Raw genomic sequence first — 24,753 nt, 5'->3', positions numbered from 1 at the left:
TCTGTTGTTACATTTCCTTTTCCATCTCTTGATTTTATTGATTTGGGTCTTTTCTTTTCTTTTTTATTTAGTTGAGCCAACGGCATTTCAGTTTTTTAAAAAACCAGCTCTTGGTTTGGCTGATTTTTTGTAATTTTTTTTTGGATTTAATATTGTTGATTTTTTCTCTGATTTTAATAATTTCTCTTCTCCTACAAGATTTGGGTCTGTTTTGTTGCAGTTTTTCTAGATCCATGACATGCGTTGAAAGCTCATTTATTTGGTGCCTTTGCAATTTCTTGATGTAGGCACCTATTGCTATAAACTTTCCTCTTAACACTGCTTTTGCCATATCCCATAAGTTTTGATATGTTGTGTTGTTATCCTCATTTACTTCCAGAACGTTTTTGATTTCTCTTTTTATTTCTCTTTTTATTTCTTCTATGACCCAGTGTTCATTCAGGAGCATGATGTTCAGTCTCCATGTGTTTGCATACTCTGTAGGGATTCCTGAGTTGCTAATTTCCAGCCTCATTCACCTGTGGTCTGAGAAGCTGCATGGTATGATTCTAATTGTTTCGAATTTGCTGAGACTTGCTTTATGGCCTAGTATGTGGTTGATCCTAGAGAAGGTTCCATGCACTGCTGAGAAGAATGTAAATTCTTTAAATGTAGGTTTGAAAGTTCTGTAGATATCTGTTAGATCCATTTGGGCAATAGTGTCGATTAAATTTACTGTTTCTTCTGTCCTGTTGATCTGTCTATTTCTGAGAGTGGAGTATTGAAGTCCCCCAGTACTATTGTATTGGAATCTAAGTCTCCCTTTAAGTCCTTAACATACCTTTTAAATAAACCAGTACCCTGTAATTAGGTGCATATATATTTATAATAGTTACATCTTCAAATGTTGTAAATGAAGAATGCAGAGTCATTTCCATGGAAAATACGAAGCGAACCAAATATAGCACACAGGAACTTACTTACCTGAGGCAGAGGTTTGGCAGGTTTGCAGTGGAGCCCTCCGATGAAATCAAAGTTTGGTAAAAGTGGCCGAGGAAACTCCAAGTCCCAGTAGCTTCGAATGAGCCACATGTCAGCTTTCCCCATTAGCTCCAAGAACGTAACAGGTCTTCCTGAATGTGAGAAAAAGAAAGAAGAGGGAGAGTAGTGAGGGAAATGTGATGTGAAGTACACTATGTCAAATTCTGAAAGGCGTTGGAATTATGCAGTGAATGATGTGTAAAGTACACAGTGTGAAACCAAATATGTTATATAGGCATCGTATAATTTACATGTAAAATTTATGCATGGTTCACATTATATGTGTGTGTGTGTGTGTGTGTGTGTTTGTGTGTGTGACAATACCAGGGAATAATAAACATAGAATCTCACCTCAATAGGCTCATAATCATAAGTAACCATTAAAATAGAGCACTACAGAATCAAACATGGAAAATGTAGAGTAAAATAGGCATAGAAAAGCTTGTTGAAATCCTCCATATTTCTATTTGTGGTTGTATGCCGCCCTGGAACACCCTAACCTAGTGAGAGTCATTGGCTTAAACTGACCCTGTGGTGTAAACACCATTGCATTACATATGTGAGAATAATAGATCTTTTTATATTTTTATTTCATTATTTTACCTATAAAAGACGAATTCCTTTGATTTTGCATTCATACAAGCTCACATTCAAAGTCAAAGTCAGGATCAATTAAAACTATGACTTACCCAGTACTTCACTGTAAAATCGATCCCATCGCTTTTCATTAAATTTTGAGAACCAAAAGTCAAAGTAAAGCACGCAGAGCAGATTTTGCACCCTCTCCATGAATGTCATTTGACTGCTTAGACCAGACATAATAACAGGAACATAGGAAGGAGGCAGTAAGAGTCCTCCACCATGCTTTTGTAATAAGTAGCCAGGAAAGAAGCGGAGACTGTACACGAGGGGTATTTTAAGTAGCTCAGCCAGCAGCTCACCACCAGGACTAACAGCATCTGCAAGAACAACATCAAATCTTGATTCCTGCAGCTTTGTCATGAGTTTCTTGTTCAAAACGACTTCTTTGCAGATAGCTTCATGAATGTCAGAATATTTTAAAACAACCATTTTCATTACTGAAAAGTGTTCCCAATTACTATCTATTGACATATTATTTATCATTGTAGAGAACCAATGCGTGAAAAAATTCTCGATTTCATCTTTACTGTAGGATGTATGGAAAGTTTCAAATTTAATTCCCGATTCATTGTTGGAACCAATTACAATAGAAGCTGAAGATCTCAGGACAGTGACTTCATGGCCTCGCTGGACAAGTGCATCCAGGATTGTCTTCATATTCATCCAGTGACTGAATTCCATAGGCCACACCAGCACCTTCCCACAACTCCCAGAGCTGAAGCAGCAGCTCAGCTGTAGCAGCAGCAGCAGAACTGAAATGCATTTCACAGGCATCCTGGTGAAGTGCAGTGCTTCCTCTCCCATTGCTGTTCCTGTTTTAGCTAGTCAAGCTTGAATCCATGAAGAAATTCATCACATAGTTAAAATATAACCTGAATCAGTGATAGTAAACATATCTCAATCTGATCTCTGCACTGAGATGGCATTTGGAAAAAGTTAAGGTAGATGACCTCTGTGTATATCAGTGTGTTTTGAGTCTCCCCCACATTTTTAAGGACTTACAGAGAGAGGGAAAAATAGAGAAAGACACCTTGCATCCACTAGTTTACTCCTTTAATATTCACAACTGTAGGGACTAAGTCCAAGCTGAAGCCGTGAGACTGTGGCCCTCTTTGGGTTTCCTATTGGAGTGGCAAGGCCCTAAAATACTCATGCAATCTTCCTTTGCCTTGCCAGGGACATTGTTGGTAGTTTGATCAGAAATGGATCAGATGGGACTTGAACATCTGTCACTTGAACTGATGCCAGTGTTGTGGACAGCGGCTTATCAGTTGTGCTTCATTGGCGGCCCCTGAAGTCTCTTTTATGGTTAAGTGCTGCCACCTCTCTTTGATTCTCTGACCTGCTTGTGTGAGGCAGTTGGGTTATATAATAGATTTTAGATCAGTGACCCTAACAGCAGCAAGTGAGAAGTGACTTGCGTCTGCAGTCTCTGTGACACAGAACATGATAACGTTTCTTAGTCTGGTTCAGGGCACTTTTTGGGTAGAATCTCTGATAATACACATGCATCCATTTTGCTAAAGTAAAGTTTACAAATCAGTGTTTCATGGTATTCTCATATAAATGTGTAACCACAATCACTAATCAATTTTTGGGCTTTTCATAACTCCAAAAGAGAAACCCAATACCCTTTATCCTTTGTGCTTCCCCTTCCAATTTCTGATTCCTACAGTCGTAGCAAGTACTCATCTACTTTCTGTTTCTAGAGATTTGCTGTTTCTGGAATTTCATGTTAGTGAAATACTACAGCATTTGAGGTGGAATCACTGACACATGATTCTGTGAATGATTTCCCTGCCTGATGAGTAAGTCTCAACCTCTTTTCTTTCTTTCTTTTTTTTAAAAAGATTTTTGTTTATTTATTTGAGAGCTAGAGTTACAGACAGTGAAAAGGAGAGACAGAGAGGTCTTCCTTCCATTGGTTCACTCTCCAAAGGACTGCAATGGCCAGAACTGAGCAGATCCAAAGCCAGGGGCCAAGTATTTCTCCCCAGTCTCCCATGAGGGTGCAGGGGCCCAAGCCCTTGGGCCATACTCTTCTACTGCTTTCCCAGATCACAGCACAGAGGTGGATTGCAGGAACTGCAGCTGGTACTAGAACCTGTGCCCATATAGGATGGTGGTGCTGCAGGTGGAAGATTAGCCTACTGTGCCACAACATGGGCCCCCTGAAACCTCTTTTCTTAGGTTGCTTCTCTTATCAGAGAAGCTCCAATGTTTGAGTGAGCTGTACAACGATTATTTGGGAGTTGGATTCTCAGAATGCAGTGCTTGAATAGAACATCTATGTTAACAGTACAACTCGTCAAAGTGATCAGTTTCAGTTCATAAATGATCATAATGATAGGATTAAGAGTCAAAGGGATCCCATAAACAAGAGTAGTGCCTGCTAATACTAACTGATAGAATTAAAAAGGAGAGAACAATACAACATGGGAAGCAGATACACAGCAGACTTATAGAATGGCAGATGTCGTAAAGAGCACTCTTACCTCAGAATCAGCCCTTAAGGCATTCGGATCTGGCTAAAAAGCCCATGAGAGTATTTCAGGCATGGAAAGCCAAGACACTGTGGCTAAATAATAAAAAAGGACCTAAATGAAATATCTCTGTGAGTGAGATCCCAGTGGAAAGAACAGGCCATCAAAGAAGGAGGTACCTTTCTCTGAAGGGAGGAGAGAACTTCCACTTTGACTACGACCTTGTCTAAATTAGATCCGAGTTGGCGAACTCAAGAGGCTCCCATAGCCTTGGGAACTCATGACAAGAGCCTAGGGTGATTACTGATGCCATAAACAAGAGTGTAAATTTGTTAAGTCAACAACAGGAGACACTGTGCAGTTACTCCCCATGCAGGATATCTGTCCTTAATGTGTTGCACAATGAGAATTAATGCTATCACTAGTACTCAAATAGTACTTTACACTTTGTTTTTCTGTGTGGGTGCAAACTTTTGAAATCTTTACTTAGTATATACTAAATTGATCTTCTGTATGTAAAGATAATTGAAAATGAAAAAAAAAAAAAGGGATACAACATGAGACCCTTCTTAGTTACTGGAATTAACCTGACACATAGGAGACCTCTGTTTATAAGAAAGCCACAAGTACTGTTGTCCTTAATCTGGCTAATGGGAAGTACAACTTATGTCATAATTATAAACTGAAAGCTGTTGAGCAGAGGACACTGGTGATCCAGTCAGCATCTACCTGCAGTGAAATTACTGTACACTTGGCTGGAAAGTGGGGAGAAGGGACAGGTCAAGGATTAAAAGCCACAGGCTCTCACTGTTTTTACCAAGTCTTTGATTCTCTCTCTCTCTCTCTCTCTCTCTCTGTTTCTCTCTCTCAATGTTATATGCTCTATGTCCAAATTTGAGAGCTATTAGTTGATTGTGCTTTTAAATACTTTTCGCTTGGTACTCCTGCCTCCCCTGAAAGCTCATCTATGGAGATTTTCACACTGCTATATAAAATTTTTCTTTTTCTTCTTACTATTTGTTGAATTCTTTACAGTTAAGCTTTGATTATAAATATTAAAAGCATGTCGGGCTGGCTCTGTGGCGTAGTGAGTTAAGCTGCTGCCTGCATTGCTGGTACTCCAAATGGGTGCCAGTTAAATACCCGGCTGCTCCATTTCTGATCCAGCTCTGCTATGGCCTTGGAATTCTGTACAAGATGGCCCAAGTGTTTGGGCCCTGCACCGGTGTGGGAGACCAGGAAAAAGCTCCTGGCTCCTGGCTTCAGATCAGTGTAGCTCTGGTCATTACAGCCAACTGGCAAGTGAACCCTTGGATGGAAGACCTCCTCCCTCTCTCTCTGCATCTCATTTGCTCTCTGTGTAATTCTGACTTTCAAACAAAATAAATAATTTTTTTTTGACAGGCAGAGTTAGATAGATAGATAGATGGGTAGAGAGACAGAGAGAAAGGTCTTCCTTCCATTGGTTCACTCCCAAAATGGCTGCTATGGCTGGAATGCTATGCAGATCTGATGCCAGGAACCAGGTGCTTCCTCCTGGTCTCCCCTGCATGTGCAGGGCCCAAGCACTTGGGCCATCCTCCACTGCCTTCCCGGGCCACAGCAGAGAGCTGGACTGGAAGAGGAGCAACTGGGACAGAATCCGGTGCCCCAACTGGGACTAGAACCCGGGGTGCTGGCACCGCAGGCGGAGGATTAGCCTAGTGAGCCATGGCGCCGGCCAAAATGAATAAATTTTTTTAAAAAATAAAAAGCATGTCATTATAAAAATTAAAAGAAATAAAGGAAGAGGGAAGGTGGGAGCATGGATGGGAAGGAGGGTAAGGTGGAAAATATCACTATGCTTTTTAAATCTGTATAAATGAAATACATCAAATTTTTTCACTTATAGAAGTAAAAATTGTTTAAAACGTGGCTATTTCAAGGTTTTCTGGCCAACTTTTTGGGTTTATAAACTTTGCATGTATTTACATTTTACAAGTATTGGAATCTTTAATGTTTTTTGAAATAAGTTCATTCACATATATGTAAGAAATTATATAGATTGTTTAAAAATGGGTACCAAGTATATCTATGTTGGATTTCTGATCAGTTGAGGCATTCTGAAGGATATTCAATGATTAGGAGTAAAATATAGTATCCTAACCCTGCTCTGTTAGATTAGTATGGGTATTTTACTAATTGTTATTCTGAGTCACTAAATAGATTTTTAAATTATCCTCATTGATTAATTTTATACACTATAGGATACTGTTTTTACCAAGTGGCGAATAATATTCTCACTCTCTCTCTCTTTTATCTTTCTCAGCTATATGCAGAAAAATAAGAAAGATAAACATATTTTATCTATTTCTTTGAGTGGTATTGTTACAGAGACAGGCAGTGACAGAGAGAAAGGTCTTCCATCCAATGGTTCACTCCCCAGATGGCTGGCTGGAGCTGAGTTCATTAGAAGCCAGGAGCCTTGACCTTCTTCTGGGTCTCCCATGTGGGGGTAGGGGCCCAAGAAGTTGGATCACCCAATGCTGCTTTCACAGGCCATAGCAGAGAGTTGGATCAGAGGAGGAGCAGCTGGAGCCCATTTGGGATTCCGGTGTTCCAGGCAGAGTTTTAGCCCACTATGCTGCAGTGCCGGTCCTACCTTTTGATTCTTTTCTCCATGAAAATACTGCCATCAGTGAATCACTCAACATCTAGATTTTCCAGAGGTTCATCTTGTGGATCAGCCTTGCTAGAATAGACCTTCTATGTGGTCTCTGCATTAGAATGAGCTTTGTTTTCATTGCCTTCAGATAGCAGGGGAGCAACTGGATTGAGGACATGCTGTACTTTGAGAGTTAATCCAGATGATTTTTATTATGACATCCTCCTGGTGATCACTAATGTCATTCAGTCTTGAACTCCTTATAAGAGAACTCAAAAAATTTCTGGAAGTGAATGAAGGTGACAATAAAACATATCACAAATTGTGGGAGAGGGCAAAAGCAGTGTTAAGAGAGAAGTTTATGGCAATTAGTGCCTACATTAAATAATTGGAAAGGTACCAAATGGATTTGCCACCCATGCATCTTAAGGGTCTAGAAAAACAACAAACCCAAACCCAAAATAGTAGGAAAAAAGAAATAATTAAAATTAGGGAACAAATAAACAAAATTTAAACAAACAAAAAGCAATTTGAAAGACCAGTGGAATGAAGAGCTTTTTGTTTTTTTAAAAAAGGACAATTGATACACCATTGACCAAGGTAATCAAAGGAAAGAGGGAGAAGACTCAAATCAAGAAAATCAGAGTGAAAAAGGAAATGTAAGAACAGATACCACAAAAATAGAAAGAATTGTCAGAAAATACTACAACTACAAATAATTGTATGCCAACCAATTGGAAAATCAAGAAGGAATGAATAGATTCCTGCACACACACAAGCTACCAAATGGAGTAATGAAGACCTAGAACACCTAAACAAACCAATAATCAAGACAGAGATTGAATCAGCAATAAAGACTCCCTTAACAAATGAAAGCCCAGGACCGAATGGCTTCACTGCTGAATTCTGCCAGACTTTTAAAGAAGAGCAAATTCCAATTCTTCTCAAGCTGTTCAAAACAACTGAAAAGGAGAGAATCTTCCCAAACTCCATCTATGAAGCTGGCATCACCCTAATTCCTAATCCAGAAAAAGGTACAACAGAGAAAAAGAACTACAGACCAATACCTCTGATGAACACAGATGTAAAAATCCTCTACAAAATACAACTACACATTAAAAAGATCATTTACCTGGACCAAGTGGGATTTATCCCCGTTATGTAGGGATGGGTTAATATTCACAAATCAGTAAATTTGGTACATCATCTTAACAAACTAAGGAAAAAAAAACACAATCATTTCAATACATGCAGAGAATGTAATGATAAAATACAACATTTTTCATGATAAAACTGTTAAGCAAATTGGGTATAGAAGAAACACTAATGAAGGCAATCAAGGCAATTTATGATAAACTCAAAGCTAGCATCTTATTAATGGGGAAAAGTTGGAAGCATTCCCACTAATATGAGGAACCAAACAAGGATGACTGCTCTCAGTATATATTCAGTATAGTTCTGGAAGATTTAGCCAGAGCCAACTGGCAAGAAAAAATCAAAGGGATACAGATTGGAAAGAAGGAATGCAAACTATTCCAATTTGCAGAAAACATAATTCTATAAATAGAGAACCAAGAGAACACTAAGAGATTATTGGAACTCATAAAAGAGTTTGGTAGAGTGGCAAGGCATAAAATTAGCACCAAAAATCAATAACCTTTATATACACCATGCTGTGTCTGAGAGAGAACTTTAAGATCAATCCCATTCACAACAGCTACAAAAAATTTAAATAGTTTGCAATCAATTTAACCAAAGCTGCCAAAGATCTCTATGATGAAGATTACAAAGCATTAAAGAATAATATAGAAGACATTGGAGCCAGTGCTGTGATGCAGCGAGTTAACACCCTGGCCTGAAGTGCTGGTGTCCCATATGGGCACTGGTTTGAGACCCAGCTGCTCCACTTCCAATCTAGCTAGCTGGTATGGCCTGGAAAAGCAGCAGAGGATGGCCTAAGTCCTTAGGCCCCTGCACCCGCGTGAGAGACCCAGGCGAAACTCCCGGCTCCTGGCTTCAGATCAGTGCATCTCCGGCTGTTGTGGCCCATTGGGAAGTGAACCATTGGATGAAAGATATCTCTCTCTCTCTCTCTCTCTCTCTCTCTGCCTCTCCTTTCTCTGTGTAACTCTGACTTTCAAATAAATTAATACATCTTTAACAAATAAAATAAAATAGAAGACACAAAATTTTAAAAATCTTCCAGTTTCACGTATTGGAAGCCAAAATTGACAAATGGGATTACATCAAATTGAGAAGCTTCTGCACTGTAAAAGAAACCAGCAGTAGGGCAGTTCCAAGATGATGGAGTACAGAGGGAGCTTACTGCTCCAGTACAGGAGAAGATAGTTTTTTAAAAAAAGGAGAGAGTGTGTTGTCATGGAAGAGTTAGAGAGAAAATGGCAGAGGAAATTCTACCAAAAATAGAGGGATACAGTGGATCCACATGGAGGGTGTGGGTGCCCATGGCTTGGGACTCCAGAAGCTGAGAGCCTACACACCAGCACTGGAAAGTGAGCTGAGACCAGACCACAGCAGCCCAAGCCACTAGCTGCAAAGCTGTAGGAAGAGCCTAGAGGAAACCCGGTTGGAGCTCCATGGGGGGAAAGTATACCAACCAAATAGAGGAGAAAAAAAAAAAAAAAAAAGGATGGGACAGACACATTTCTCTTTCCCTGATCACTTTACATTGGTTCCTGTAACAAGCTGATAGAGTGGGCACCCTTTCGGACATATGTTAACAGCTGAATCAGCTCATGTCTGTGCCTGCCTGGCAACCAGCTGGGTAGAGACTCCTGACTCTAGTGGAGAGATCTAACAAGGGACTAGGAGCCTGTGACTATGTGAAGCTTCTGTACTGGGACTGTGAAAAAACAGGGTGTATGTGAGAACTCTCAGTGTGGCTGGGACTTTCAGCAGTCTCAGTGGGAGACTCCACAAGCTCAGGGGTTCCTGGTTACCTGGTGAGAGACATTGCTGTGAATCTGAACTTACACTGAGGACTGCACAGATCCTTTGTGTGGTTCTTGGGACACAGTCATGAATATTACATCCACTGGGGCTAGCTCTCAGCCACTGGTCACCACTGAGGAGAGGAGCTCAGTTGAGCAGAATAAACCTCTCTTCTGATTAAAAAAAGAGAGAGAGCAAGAGAGAAGATATGGCATGCCAATCCTGGGTGTGTCACCTTAGGCATGCCTTTAACCCTGGAGAACTGCCAAGAAACTGGTCTCTGGAAACACCTACTACAAGCCTCTAGAGATTCACTGAAAGCAGACATTCTACTTATCTACAGAGACATGGTAAAATAATAAAAGCCACCACTGCAGAATAAAAAAGAATAATAAATATTTCCAGCAATGCTGAACAACAATAAATGCAGCAATCCAAGAAACAAGAATAAGGAAGACAACATACACCCCAAAAATAACATGACACTTTAATACTAGATTATAAGGACTATGAGACAGAAGAAATGCAAGAAATGGAACTCAAAAAATTGATGAGATTACATGGAAGTAATCAAACACAAGTGCATGAGCTACTGAAATCAATACAGGATATGAAAGAAAATTTCTTCCATGAAATTGAGATCATAAAGAGAAATCAAAATGAAATGAAGAATTCAACAGAACATGAAATTGAGATCTTAAGAGAAATCAAAATGAAATGTAGAATTCAATAGAACAAATAAAAATACAGTGGAGAGTCTTAAAAACATTATCAGTGAAGCAGAAGAAAGAATATTGGACTTAGAAGACAAAGTACAGGAAAGTAAACAGTCAAAGCAAGACAAGAATAGGAAATGAGAAAACTAAAAAACATTGTTGGGAATCTATAGCATACTATAAAAAAACAACATATGGGTCCTAAGTGTTCCTGAAGGCATGGAGAGAGACAGAAAGGATTAGAAGGCATTTTTCAGTGAAATAATAGCAGAAAACTTCCCAGGTTTGGAGAAAGAAAGGGACATCCAAGAATAGGAAGCACACAGAACTTTTAATAGACATGACCAGAAAAGATCCTCATCACAACACATTGTAATGAAACTCACCACAGTAAAATATAAGGAGAAGAGTCTAAAATGTGCAAGAGAGACACACCAGCTTATTTTCAGAGGATCTCCAATTAGACTCACAAAGGACTTCTCATCAGAAACCCTACAAGCTAGGAGATAGTGGTGAAATATAGTCCAAGTCATAAGAGAAAAAACAAAACTGTCTTCCCAGAATATTATACCCTGCAAAGCTCTCATTTTTGAATGAAGGTGAAATAAAGACCTTCCATATCAAACAGAAATTGAAAGAATTTGTCACTACTCATCCAGCCCTACAAAAGTTGCTTAAGTTTGTGTGGCACAGAGAAACAAAGAAACATGGCCATCACTACAAAAGAAAGTAAAGGAAGAAAATCTCTCAGAAAAAGATAAAAGAAAATTCAAAGCAAAAATTAGGAATATTATTGGAAAAATGGCAGGGTAAAGTCATTACTTCTCAATAATCACCTAGAATGTAAATAGCCTCAGCTCTCCAGTTAAAAGACACAAACTGGCTGAATGGATTAAAAAAGAAAACCAATCTATTTGCTGCCTACGAGAAACACATCTCATCAACAAAGAGCCTTGCAGACTGTAAGTGAAAGGATGGAAAAATATATTCCATGCCAACAGAAACCAAAAAAGAGCTAGTGTCGCTCCCCAATTCGCGGAGGAACGACACAGGACCCTGCGCTGTTCTTTTGTCTGCTCGGCCCTTCCCGGGTTTGCTGCTGGTTCTTCCCGGGTTGGCTGCCGACCCTTCCACCTCCGTGGAAGGGCGGTTCCCCCTGCCACTTTCCCCACTTCCGTGGGGGAATGGCACACCGCTGGCCGGCTCTCTCGGGGCTGCTCAGATGTTATCCGGATGTTCCCCTTAGATGTTCCTGGTGCATGCTGTCTCTCTCCTCCTTTATAGTCCTCTTCCACCAATCCCAACTCTGCTACCCACACGCCGAGTATGCTGCTCTCCTCCAATTAGGAGCAGGTCCTACAGTTTATTGGTTGAACTGGAGGCAGCTGTGTAGAAGCTGTTTTCTCCTCTCCCAGCACCATATTGTGGGAGAGCAGATGCATAGAATAAGTCTTAATTCGAGTAACTTAGTCTAGTCCGAGTTGCTCCCCACAAGCTAGTGTAGCCTTATTAAAGTCAGACAAAAGACTTTAACACAAAAACTGTTAAAAAAGAGAAAGAGCTGGTGCCGCAGCTCAATAGGCTAAACCTCCACCTGCAGCGCTGGCACACTGGGTTCTAGTCCTAGTCGGGGCACCAGATTCTGTCCCGGTTGCCCCTCTTCCAGTCCAGCTCTCTGCTGTGGCCAGGGAGTGCAGTGGAGGACGACCCAAGTTCTTGGGCCCTGCACCCTCATGGGAGACCAGGAAAAGCACCTGCTCCTGGCATCGGATCAGCGTGGACAAACCAACCAAATGGAAAATCAACAAGGAAACAGATTTGACACTATAGACCAAATGGACATAAATGATATCTACAGAACGTTTAATCCTACTGTTGCAGAATACACATTCTTCTCAGCAGTACATGGAATTTACTATAGGATTGACCACATACTAGGCCATAAAGCAAGTCTCAGCAAATTCAGAAAATATCCAAATAATCCTATGCATCATCTCAGACTACAATGCTGGAGCTGGAATCAGCAACTCAGGAATCTCTAGTGAATATGCAAACACATGGAGATTGAACAACATGCTCCTAAATGAACAGTGGGTCATAGAAGAAATCAAAAGTGAAATCAAAAACTTTCTGGAAATAAATGAAGCTATCAACACAACATATCAAAACTTATTAGATACAGCAAAAGCAGTGTTAAGAGGAAAGTTTATAGCAATAGGTGCCTACATCAAGAAATTGGAAAAGCACCAAATAATGAGCTATCAATGTATCTCAAGGATTCAGAAAAATAACAGCAAACCAAACCCAAAACTAGTAGGAGAAAAGAAATAACTAAAATTAGAGAATAAATCAACAAAATTGAATCCAAAAAACAATACAAAAGATTAGCAAAATGAAGAGATGGTTTTTTTGAAAAAATAAAAAAATTTGACACACCATTGGTCCACCTAAAAAAAAAAAAGGAAAGAGAATAAAATTAGAGGTGAAAAGGAAATATAACAAAAGACACCACACCACAGAAATAAAAATAATCATCAGAAATTTCTACAAAGAGCTATTTGCCAAAAACTCGGAAACCTGGAATAAATGGATAGATTCCTGGACAGATACAACCTACCTAAATTGAAATTGAAAACCTAAACAGGCCCATAACCAAGACATAGATTGAATCAATAATAAAGGCCCTACTAACATAAAAGCCCAGATGGATTCACTGCTGAATTCTACAAGACATTTAAAAAAGAACTAACTCCAATTCTTCTCAAGTTATTCAAAACAATTGAAAGAGAGGGAATCCTCCCAAATTCTTTCTACAAAGCCAGCATCACTTTAATTCCTAAACCTGAAAAAGATGCAACAGAGAAGGAATTACAGACCAGTTTCCCTGAAGAACTTACATGCAAAAATCCTCAAGAAAATTCTAACCAATCATGTTTCCTCTGATCTGAGGTAACTAATAGAGTACCTAAAATGTAATGTATTGGAGAGAAATGGACATTTTGAGATTCTATGAATGTTTACAACCCTTGTCTTCTGTTGAGGAATGGGAATGGTTTTTTGTTGTTGTTGTTCATTCTATTGCTGAATTCTTTTACTTAGTCTAGGGTTAACTGTATGATCATTAAATAAACTGAAAGTAGATCTTAGTAAATATTAGGTGTTGGAATCAGAGAGTGAGGAGGAAGAAGGGTTGGAGCATGGGCTGAAGGAGTGTAGAGTGGGAAGTATCATGCTTTTCCTAAATCTGTATATATGGAATATATGAAACTTGTATAACAAATAAATTTTAAAAAAGAAAAAAGAAAAATGATACCTAAATTCATATGGAAATACAACAGACCTCAAATAGCTAAGCAAAATTTTTACAACAAAAACAAAGCCAGAGGCATCACACTATCAGGTTTCAAAATCTACTCCAGGGCAAGTATAATCAAACAGCCTCGTACTGGCAAAAAAACAGAATGTAGACCAACGGAACAGAATAGAAACTCCAGAAATCAGTCCATGCATCAACAATCAACTAATCTTTGCCAAGGGAGCTAAAATCAATCCCTGAGAAAGGACAGCCTCTTTAAGAAGTGGTTCTGGGAAAACTGGATCTCTGCATGTATAAGTATGAAACAAGAGCACTACCTTACACCTTATAGAAAAATCCACTCAAAGTGGATTGAGAACTAAAATCTATGGCCTGATACCATGAGATTACTACAGACATTGGGAAAAATCTGTAAGACACTGGCATAGGCTAAGACTTCTTGGAAAAGACACCAGAAGCACAGGCAATAAAAACCAAAACTGACAAATGGGATTACATTAAGCTGAGATGCTTCTGCACAAAACAAAGTGAAGAGGCAAGTCCTGACAGAATGGGAGAAAATATTTGCAAGTTGAAACTGAAAAGGATTAATATCCAGAATATAAAAAGAGGTCAAAAAACTCAGCAACAACAAAATAAACAAAGTAGTTAAGAAATGGGACAATGATTGAATGGGCATTTTTCAAAAGAGGAAATTCAAATGAGCAACAGACACATGAATACATGATCAGGATTACTAGCTATCAGAGAAATGCAAATAAAAGCCACAATAGGTTTCACCTCTTCCCAGTTAGAATGTCTTACATACAGAAATCAAGAAACAAGAAGGGCTGGCAAGGATGTGGGGAAAAACTACCCAGATCCACTGTTGGTGGAAAAGTAACCTGGTGCAGCTATTGTGGAAGACAGTATAGCGAAACATTAAAGATCTGAATATAAACCTAATATATGACCCAGCTACCCCACTCATGGGAATTTACCCAAATGAAATGGAATCAGCATATATTTAAAATAATTTTATTTATTTATTTGAGAGGTAAAGTTACAGACAGTGAGACGGAGAGACAGAGAGAAAAGTATTCCTTTTGTTGGTTCACTCCCCAGATGGCCACAACGGCTGGGGCTGTGCCGATCCGAAGCCAGGAGCCAGGAGCTTCTTCCCAGTCTCCCATGTGGGTGCAGGGGCCCAAGGACTTGGGCCATCTTCCACTGTATTCCCAGTCCACAGCAGAGAGCTGTATTGGAAGAGGAACAGCCGGGAGTAGAACCAGTGCCCCTATGGGATGCTGCTGCTGCATCAAGCGGAGGATTAACCTCCTGCACCACAGCTCTGGCCCCGAAATCTGCATATTAAAGAGTTATCTGTACACCCATGTTTAATGCAGTTGTCCATCAACTTCAGCAACCCAATTGTTCATCAACTGATGACTGGATAAAGAAATTATGATATATATATACACTGTAAAATACTACTCAGTGGTAAAAAAAAAAAAAAGAAATTCTTTTTGCAACAAAATAAGTGCAACTGGAAACCATCTGGTTTCACTCAGGTGGGTGAACCAGAATGAGTTTTTGACTGCTGCCTTCAGCCTGGCCCAGGCTATTGCAGGCATTATGGGAGTAACACAGTGAATGGAAGATTTCTCTCCTCTCCTCTCCCCTCTTTTTATTACTATCCTCTCCTCTCCTCTACTCCTCTCTCTTTTCTCTTCTCTTCTCTTTCTGTGTCCCTCTCCTTCCCCTCTCAATTTCCAATTCTTTTTGTTTGATTCACAAATAAGTAAACAATTAATTTTTAAAAGAATCATATTAAGTCAGTTTGGCTAGAGTCATCCCTAGTCCTTGTTCTTCCTTACACCTTAGCTGCATAACCACTTTTTTCCTTCTTGTGTTCAGATGTTAACCCCAACTCTTTCCTCTCCTACAAAGCCCAATTGCAGTGTCTCATTCACCAATTGAGAGAGTCCTCAATAAATTCTCTGATTATCTTTAACAAGGCTCATGAATATTCTTGTTTTTTTTTTACTGTAGAGAGATATACTTAGAAAGTCTGTACCTAGAATCTTCATTTATTATGCTGTTAATTACTACTATAAATCCTTGGTAGGAGGCATACCACAGCATATTGTGACACCTTTATTCATCTTTCTAGTTTTTCTAAATATTTTGTATTAATTCCAGGAAGTTTATCAAGAAAATTATTTAACTATTTGTTTGATAAGGAGTACTAAGAAAAAGATAAGTAACAATAAGGATGACTTTATAATTACTTTTCTCTCTAATATGCAGTCTGTATTTTTCCATAATTTCTAGAACTGTCTCCCTAAATAACTCTTTAGCGGCAGGATATTGAAAAATCACTAATATTCAGAGTCTTATTCTGGTTTAGAATTTCCATGAAATGACTTTGAGAGTACTATTCTACCTCTAGAAAATACATGTGTAGTTACATATGTGAGTGACCACCTTTCTCAGCTAGTTTATATATGATACCTCTTGCCATGAAATAATCTCATAAAACTGATATCCCAGTGGAATGATTTGTGTATAATTGGCTTTGTAGGCCCCGCCTATTCACCTCACTGTGTCTCACAGTGAGCACTTCAGTTTCAGCATTTTTCCTAAGAAGATCTGGACAACCTCTTGAGTATCTCAGAGTACAGAAAGCTCTTGGTGGAGATATGTTTACCTGCAATTGTTTAAGAATTTTTCAATGTGGTACTTGAACCTCGCCTTATATATTTAATGTAAGAAAAAGTCCGGAGGTAGTTGTTTTGCCTAGATATTAAAGCAGAAATTAAGATGTCCATACCCCATTTTATGTTCTTTTAAAATATTTATTTATGGGGCCAATGCTGTCGCGCAGTGGGTTAAAGCCCTGGCCTGAAGCGCCGGCATCCCTTATTGGTGCTGGTTCTAGTCCTGGCTGCTCCTCTTCCAATCCAGCGCTCTGTATGGCCTGGGATAGCAGTAGAAGATGGCCCGAGTCCTAGGGCCCTAGCACCCATGTAGGAGACCTAGTAGAAGCTTCTGGCTCCTGGCTTCGGATGGGCTCAGCTCCAGTCATTGTGGCCATCTGGGGAGTGAACCAGCGGATGGAGGACCCCTCTCTCTGTCTCTACCTCTCTCCATAATTCTGTCTTTCAAATAAATAAAATAAATCTTTAAAAAATATTTATTTATTTAGCCTATTTATTTATTTGCAAAGTGGAGTTAAGTAGAAAGAGACAGAGAGAGAAAGAGAGAGGAAGAGAGAAAGAGAGAGAGAGATATCTGTCTCCTAGTTCACTCCGCTAATGGCTGTGATGGTCAGCTGTGTGTGAGGCTGAAGCCAGGAGCCAGGAATTCCATCCACGTCTCACATGTGGGTGACAGGGGCCCAAACACCCGAGTCATCATCTACTGCTTTCCCAGGCACTGGAAACAGGATTGGAAGTAGAGCAGCCAAGACTTGAACCAGAGCTCCAGTATTGGATGCTGGCAATGCAGGAAGTGGCTTGATCCATTGCGCTATGGTACCAGCTACATCCCATGTTGGAAAGCTGACAATTAATGCCAAAATCTGATTCCTAATTCCAAGTTCCTTTCATTGCAGACCTGGAAGTCTGCAAGCAGTGGGTATTTACTACCAATGTGAGAGATATGGATTGAGCTCCCAGCTACTGGCTTGCCCTGACCAAATCTCAACCATTGCAAATATTTTGTGAGTGAACCAGGGTATGGAAGCTCGCTTTCTCTCTCTCTCTCTCCCTCCCTCTGTTTCCCTAAGTCTATCCAATTTCCACTTTCTGAATAATTAAAAAGTTACATTTCTTTATTTATTCTTCTACTCAAAAATGAAATGGAGATACAAAAGTTTACTGGAGATATTGTGAAAACAACGTTTTCATTTATTCACCTTTTTCATTTCATTGTTTGCTTTTTTCTTTCTGTAGAATAATGAGAGAACCTTTCTAACCTAAGAAGTGTACTTTCTCTTTCTAATTATTGCCTAAATCATATTTGTAAAGTGTTTTATAGAAAAATACATTTCCTAATTCCACTATGAATACTATATTTTCTATAGCATTTTTTGAATGTATAATTTTACTTGATGACATCAGTTTCAATATGAACACAATATTTCCAGGACTTAGATGGTTTATATTCTGTAAGATATTCTATATCTATATGGTATTGTGTACCATATTCTATATGACTCAATTGATCAGTAGCAATATTTTAAGTGATAATTACTCAATATTTATCTTATTGACTCACTGCCCAAAGCCTCCTTTACCCATGCTGTGGAAAATACTTCCCTAAGTTATTAACTAATGCATGCTCTGTTAAAATATCACTCACTGAGGTGAATTGTTCATGCTTTCTGTAACAGCTTTATGAAAACAAAAACAAACATCAGTGTAAGAAAATTTGGATAAATGTATAGGAAGAAGTAAGTTTTATTCATACTTGTAAAGCAAGACACCTCTTTTAACATTTGTATGTGGGACAAGCGCTGTGGCCTAGAGGGTAAAGCCATTGCCTGCAGTGCCAACATCCTGTATGGGCCCTGGTTCAAGTCCCAGCTACTCCACTTCTGATCCAGCTTTCTGATATGGCCTGGGAAAGCAGTAGAAGATGGCCCAAGTCCATCTTCTGGGTGGAAGACCAGGTGGAAGACCTGAAATAAGCTTCTCTCTCCTGGCTTCCTATTGGCAAAGCTCTAGCCATTGCCGTCATCTGGGGAGTGATCCAGCAGATGGAAGAACTCTCTCTCTCTGCCTTTGCCTCTCTTTTAACATGACTTCCAAATAAATGAATCTTTTAAACAAATTTGTATGTGTTTTCTGGTTGTTATTCTATTAATGTAAATACATGCAAATATATATTTTAAAGATATTTATTTGAGTCAGAGTTACACAGTGAGAGAAGGAGAGGCAGAGAGAAAGAGAGAGAGAGAGAGAGAGAGAGAGAGAGAGGCTTTCCATCCTCTGGTTCACTTCCCAATTGGTCACAATGGCCAGAGTTGTGCCAATCCGAAGTCAGGAGCCAGGAGTTTCTTCTGGGTCTCCCACATGAGTGCAGGGGCCTAAGGACCTGAGCCATCTTCTACTGCTTTCCTAGGCCACAGCAGAGAGCTGGATTGAAAGTAGAGCAACTTAGACACTAACCAAGGCCATATGGGATGCTGGCACTGCAGGTGGCAGCTTCACCTGCTACGCCAGCCACATCACCAGTCTCTACATGCATGTATATTTATAAAATCATGATATTATTGGATGTTATTTTATCTGATTAGAAATTGGTGCTTATTTGTTTATCATTTAGACCCTGAGTTTCTAATTTTGCAATGTAAAAGTGCACACAAAGATACAAAGTATGAGAGATCTAATGGCTGAATAGGGTGTATCAGCTGCTCTGGGATATGAAAAGAACAAAGGGAGGGCCACATTTTCAGGGATCTGAAAATTTTCAGCAAAGAATTTTAAAAAATAGCGAAGACTCTGTGGGACAGGAGGAGAGGGGTCAGGGCTACTGCTGCAGCCAGCCACGTGATGCAGCCCGCTGGCAGCTGATGTGCCACCATCATAGGATGACAAGTGGGAAGAACTTGCTGCGTGCTCCAATGCTCACATTGTTAGGGAAGAGGGGAGTCCAGAGTCACCCACTGACCGTTAGTTCAGCCTGGGGAGCTGACTGGAGTCTAAGCTAATGCCAGGCTAGGAACAGGGCAGCCGACTTTCTGCTTCCCCTCCCCCACACCCCATGGCGTGTCATTCCACTCCTACCAGTACCAGAATCCTCAGCAGAAGGAGATGGCATTTTCGTAAAGCGAAGTAAGAGACTGCAGCAGCCAGTGTTACTGATGATATTGCCTTAGGGAGAATTTGCCTCCCCCTAAGAAACACAAAACACTTCAATATTAGAATCTGAAGACAAAGAAATTGATGAGATGCTTGTAAAAGGATTCAAAAGAATGATCACAGAATACTGAAAAGCAATGAGAAGCAAATTAATGAGTTATTAATGAGTTAAAGAAATTCATACATCACATGGAGGAAAAATTTTCCATTGAAATTGAGATTTTTGAGCAACAATCAGCCAGAAACATTAGAAATAAGAATTCAATATGTCAAACAAAAAATACAGTAGAATGCCTTAACAACAGGCTTGGTGAGACCGAACAAAGAATGTCTGAGCTAGAAGACAAATCTTTGAAATATCCCAGTCAGACCCCCCCCCCAACAAAAAAAAAAAACAAGAAAAAAAGAAATTAGAAAAATTAAATGCAGTGTTTGCAATTTATGGGGTACGATTAAATGACTCATCATACAGGTCTTAGGAGTTCCTAAAGGTGTTGAAAGAGAGAATGGATTAGAAGACATATTCAGTGAAATTGAGACAATTTGTCTTGCACAGTCCAGCCTTAGAAATGTTCTTTAAAGATGTACTGCACCGAGAAATACAGAAAGATAGTCATCATTATGGAAGAATGTGAACGCAGAAAATCTCCCAGGAAAAGTACAAAGGAGGGGCCAGTGCTGTGGCGCAGCAGGTTACAGCCCTGGCCTGGAGTGCTGACCCCATATGGGCTCCAGTTCTAGTCCCAGCTGCTCCTCTTCTGATCCAGCTCCCTGCTATGGCCTGGTATAGCAGTGGATAGTCCCTGAGCCCCTGCACCCATGTGGGAGACCCAGAAGAATCTCGTAGCTCCTGGCTTCAGATCAGCACAGCTCTGGCAGTTGTGGTCATCTGGAGAGTGAACCAGCGGAGGGAAGACCTCTCTTTCTGTCTGTACCTCTTTCTGTAACTCTGTCTTTCAAATAAATAAAATAAATCTTTATAAAAAAAGTACAAAGGAAATCCAAAAGAGACAATAGGAATATTTATAGAAAAATTACAGAGCCAAGTAGCTATTTATCAATAATAATCTTGAATGTAAATGGCTTAATTTCTCTGATTAAAAGATACACACTGGCTAAATGGATTAAAAAACTTGACCCATCTATTTGTTGTCTGCAAGAAACAACTCACCAACAAAGATACAGACAATGTGAAAATGATAGGAGGGAAAAAGTTATTCCATGCAAACAAAAAAAGAATTGAGAAGGTGTAGCCATTCTGATATCATACAAAATAGACTTTAAGACAAAAACTATTAAAACAGACAAAGAAAGGCATTATGCAATGATTAAGAGATCAATTCAATAGGAAGATGTGACTATAATAAATGTATGTGCACACAATACTAGGGCACTTGGATGCTTAAAAGCAACATTAAAGGGAGACACAGACTCCAACACAATAATGATAGGGGACTTCAACATCCCACTTTCATCAACAGACAGATCAACTAGCAAAAAAAATCAAGAAAGAAAGAGCAGAATTAATCTAAATTACAGATCAAATGGACCTCATGTATATTTACAGAACATTTCATCTCACAGCTGCAGAATACACATTCTTTTCATCAATGCGAGGAACTTTCCCTAAGATAGACTGTCTGCTCTGTCTTACAACAAATCTCAACAAATTCAAAACAATTGAAATTATTCCATGTACCTTTTCTAACCACAGTGGCATGAAGCTGGAAGTTAACAACTTATAAAATGCCAGAAAATATGCAAACACGTCGAGAATGAACAATATGCTCCTGAATGTACAGTGGTCATAGAAGAAATCAAAAGACAACCAAAAAATTCCTAGAAATGAATGATTATGACCACATCAAAACCTATGGGATACACAAAGCTGTTTATAGCAATCAGTCCCTTTATCAGCAAATTGGAGAGGCGTTAAATAAATGATTTAATAATGCATCTGAAGAACCTAGAAAAACAAGAACAAAAACCAACATTAATAAGAGGAAATAATGAATTAAATGTTGAATCTATTTAATATATAGAAATATAGAATATATTTAATATACCATTAAAATGAAAAATACAAAATATCAGTGAAATTAAGAACTGGTTTCCTGAAACCAAAATGAATAATATTGGTACATCATCGGGCCAACTAACCAAAAAAAGGAGAGAAGACTCAAATTAATAAAATAACAGATAAAAATGGAGATGTTAAAGTGGATATCACAGAAATATAAAGATTCATCACAAATTACCAATAACAGCTATTTGCCAACAATTTGGAAAACCAGAAAAAATGCATAGATTTCTGGAGACATACAGTGTACACAACAGTCATGAAAAATAGAAAACCAAATAGAACAATAACTAATATTAAGATTAAACCAGTAATCAGGACCCTCCCAGCAAAGAAAAGCCTAGGTAGGACCAGATGACTTTACTGCTGAATTCTAAAAAATCTTTTAATGAGGAAATAACTCCAGATCTTTTCAAGGTAGTCAAAATGTTTGACAGAGAGGGAATCTTCCCAAACTTTTTTTATGAATCCAGTATCACCAAATTCCCAAATAGGAAAAATGCAACAAATAAAAATAATTATAAACCAATGACCTTGATGAACATACACACAAAAATCCTCAACATTATCCTAGCTAAATCCCGTACCAAGGGGGATTTATGTCTGCTATGCAGGGATGATTCAACACACACCAACTAATAAATGGATACATCACATTAACAAACTGAAGAATTCAACTGTGTGATTAAATCAATAATTCAGAGAAAGCATCTGAAAAAATACAACATCTTTTCATGATAAAAGCCTTAAGCAAATTGTATATAGAAGGAACAATCCTTAACACAATCAAGGCAATACATGACAGACTCACAGCCAGCATCATATTGAATTATGAAAAGCTAGAAGCATTTCCATTAAGATCTAGAAATAGACAAAGATGCCAACTTTCGAATTGGAAAGAAGGAAGTCAAAATATCCCCATTTGCAGAGGACATGATCCTAAATATAGGGGATCTAAAGACTCTGCTACATCTGTTGGAACTCAAATGAGAATTTGGTAGAGTTGCAGGCAATAAAATCAACATACAAAACCAATAGCTTTTGTTTACATGGATAATGCCTTAGCTGAGAAGAACTTGTAAGATCAGTTCCATTCACAATAGTTATAAAAAACGTTTTAAACAATTTGGAATAAATTTGGCAAAGGAAATAAAAGATCTCTGCAGTGACAATTTCAAAGTATTAAAGAAAGAAATAAAAGGCACAAAAAATGGAAAAATCTTCTTGGTTCATGAATTGGAAGAATTACTATAATCAAAATGTCCATACTACTGAAAACAATTTACAAATTCAATGTGATCTAAAAGCGCTGCCATTCTTCTTAGATCCAGAAAAAAATGATGCTAAAATTAACATGGAAACAAAGGAGACCCTGAATTTCTAAAGCACTTTAAATAATGAAAACAAGGCCAAGTCAATCATAATACCAGTTTTAGACACACTACAAAATAATAAAATCTTGTCTTTTGCAACAAGATGGAAGCATTTGGAAACCACTACATGTAGTAAAATAAGGCAGTCCAAAAAATAGATATCTAATATTTTCCCTGATCTGAGTTAATTGATAAAGTAACTGAAATGTAATGTATTGGACTGAAATAGATATTTTCACATTCAATGATTTTTTATGACCCTTGTCTTTTACATTAAGGAAGGGTGGGTTTTTTTTCCCTCACTTCATACTACTTGTTGAACTATCTTACTTACGGTAGAGTTAACTAGATGATCATGAAGTATACTGAAAGTAGATCTTTATAAAAATTAAGAGTTGGAATGTGAGAGGGAGGGGAGGAAGGGTTGGAGAACTGGGAAGGGAAGGTGGGTGGGAAGTGCCAGTATGTTCCCAAATTTCATATATGAAATATATGAACTCATAAAATTAATTTTAATTTAATAAGCCAGTCCCAAAGGGACAAATACCATATGTTCTCCCTGATTGGTGACAACTGACTGAACGCCAAAAAGGAAACCTGTTGAAGTGAAAAATTAAATAAAATTTTTGCAAAAGACATACTATAGAGTAACTATAATGAAAACATCCCAGTAATGAAACAAAAATAGATATGTAGACCAATGGAACCAATAGAAACCCCAGATCAATCCATCTGTTTACAACCAAATAATCTCTGAAAAATCAGCCGAAATCTCCCTCGAGAAAGCATAGGCTCTTCCACATATGATGCTTGCAAAATTAGATCTTAGCATGCAGAAGTACGAAGCAAAACCCATATCTTATACCTTACACAAAAATCCACTCAAAAATGGATCAAAGACCTAAATCTATAACCTGATTCCATCTCTGTATTTCTAACACTGCCATTCAAAGAAATAAATCAATCTTTAACTATGATCCACCCAAAGCCAGCCCCAGAACCAGGGAGATCCCAGTGTACATCTCCTGCCTCTTCCTGGAAATGCTGACTTCCAAGGGCTGTTGGATGAGGACCTGCTTCCCAGAGCCCCACTCACCTCACCATTTGCTCCTATTCTCTGGTGCTTCCACCTGGTGGTTTCCATCTTCGCCTGGCTCTTGTGTCCATTTAAAGTTCTTGATGCTTGTTGGTGTAGTCAGCTTCAACACATGGAAGGAATAGGCTTTATTTAGTCTTTAGAACATGAACAGGCTATTCTGTTCTCTGAGCTTGTGTTTACTGCAGCTAGTTCAGTGTGAGATGGTGCTGTAAATCCAGGTTGGCTTCCAGAGTGGGTGGATGTGCTCTCACTGTTCCACTGTAGAGGTCAAGTTTGGAACAAAGGAGGATGAATGGGAGGTTGGGATGAAGGTAGGGACGCTGCTTAAAGAAAGTAGTCCATCCCTGCTTGGTCTGAGCCAGGCAGTTCTGAATGCCCCACCCAATCATTGGCCTGCAGGCAGGAACCATGGGATACTCCTTGCACTAGGACTCACTGTGGAGGACTCAGCTCTTGGATCCTAAGCAGTGACTTGTACTCACCTTCCTTAATTTCCTCTAAATTGACAGTGACTATTTCTTGTGCTGTCTGATGTTGAAGAAAGGATACAATGATTAATCTCATGATCACTGTGGTTGGCAC

General features: G+C 38.9%; 1 protein-coding gene across 3 annotated transcripts in view; it reads right to left on the bottom strand.

Annotated features, from left to right (window-relative positions):
• The window catches only part of LOC127487086 (UDP-glucuronosyltransferase 2B13), a 38,968-nt gene extending 14,696 nt beyond the window's left edge, over positions 1-24,272 (bottom strand). Inside the window, exons 1-3 of one of the 3 annotated variants that reach the window (XM_070048060.1) lie at positions 24,169-24,272; positions 1,710-1,979; positions 964-1,112 (exon numbers count right to left, since the gene is read on the bottom strand). In XM_070048060.1, the coding sequence (XP_069904161.1) occupies positions 964-1,112; positions 1,710-1,839 (279 nt within the window). In that variant the 5' untranslated portion in view covers positions 1,840-1,979; positions 24,169-24,272. Of the gene's footprint in view, positions 1-963; positions 1,113-1,709; positions 2,495-24,168 lie in introns of those variants that run through there. The other 2 variants (XM_070048061.1, XM_070048059.1) reach the window with 2 other exon arrangements.
• Between the last annotated feature and the right edge of the window lie 481 nt (positions 24,273-24,753).

The sequence above is a fragment of the Oryctolagus cuniculus genome, chromosome 8 (genome assembly GCF_964237555.1).
Source record: "Oryctolagus cuniculus chromosome 8, mOryCun1.1, whole genome shotgun sequence".
Classification (NCBI taxonomy): domain Eukaryota; kingdom Metazoa; phylum Chordata; class Mammalia; order Lagomorpha; family Leporidae; genus Oryctolagus; species Oryctolagus cuniculus.
The sequence above is the reverse complement of the archived record's forward strand: the minus strand, read 5'-3'. Positions and strand labels throughout refer to the sequence as shown.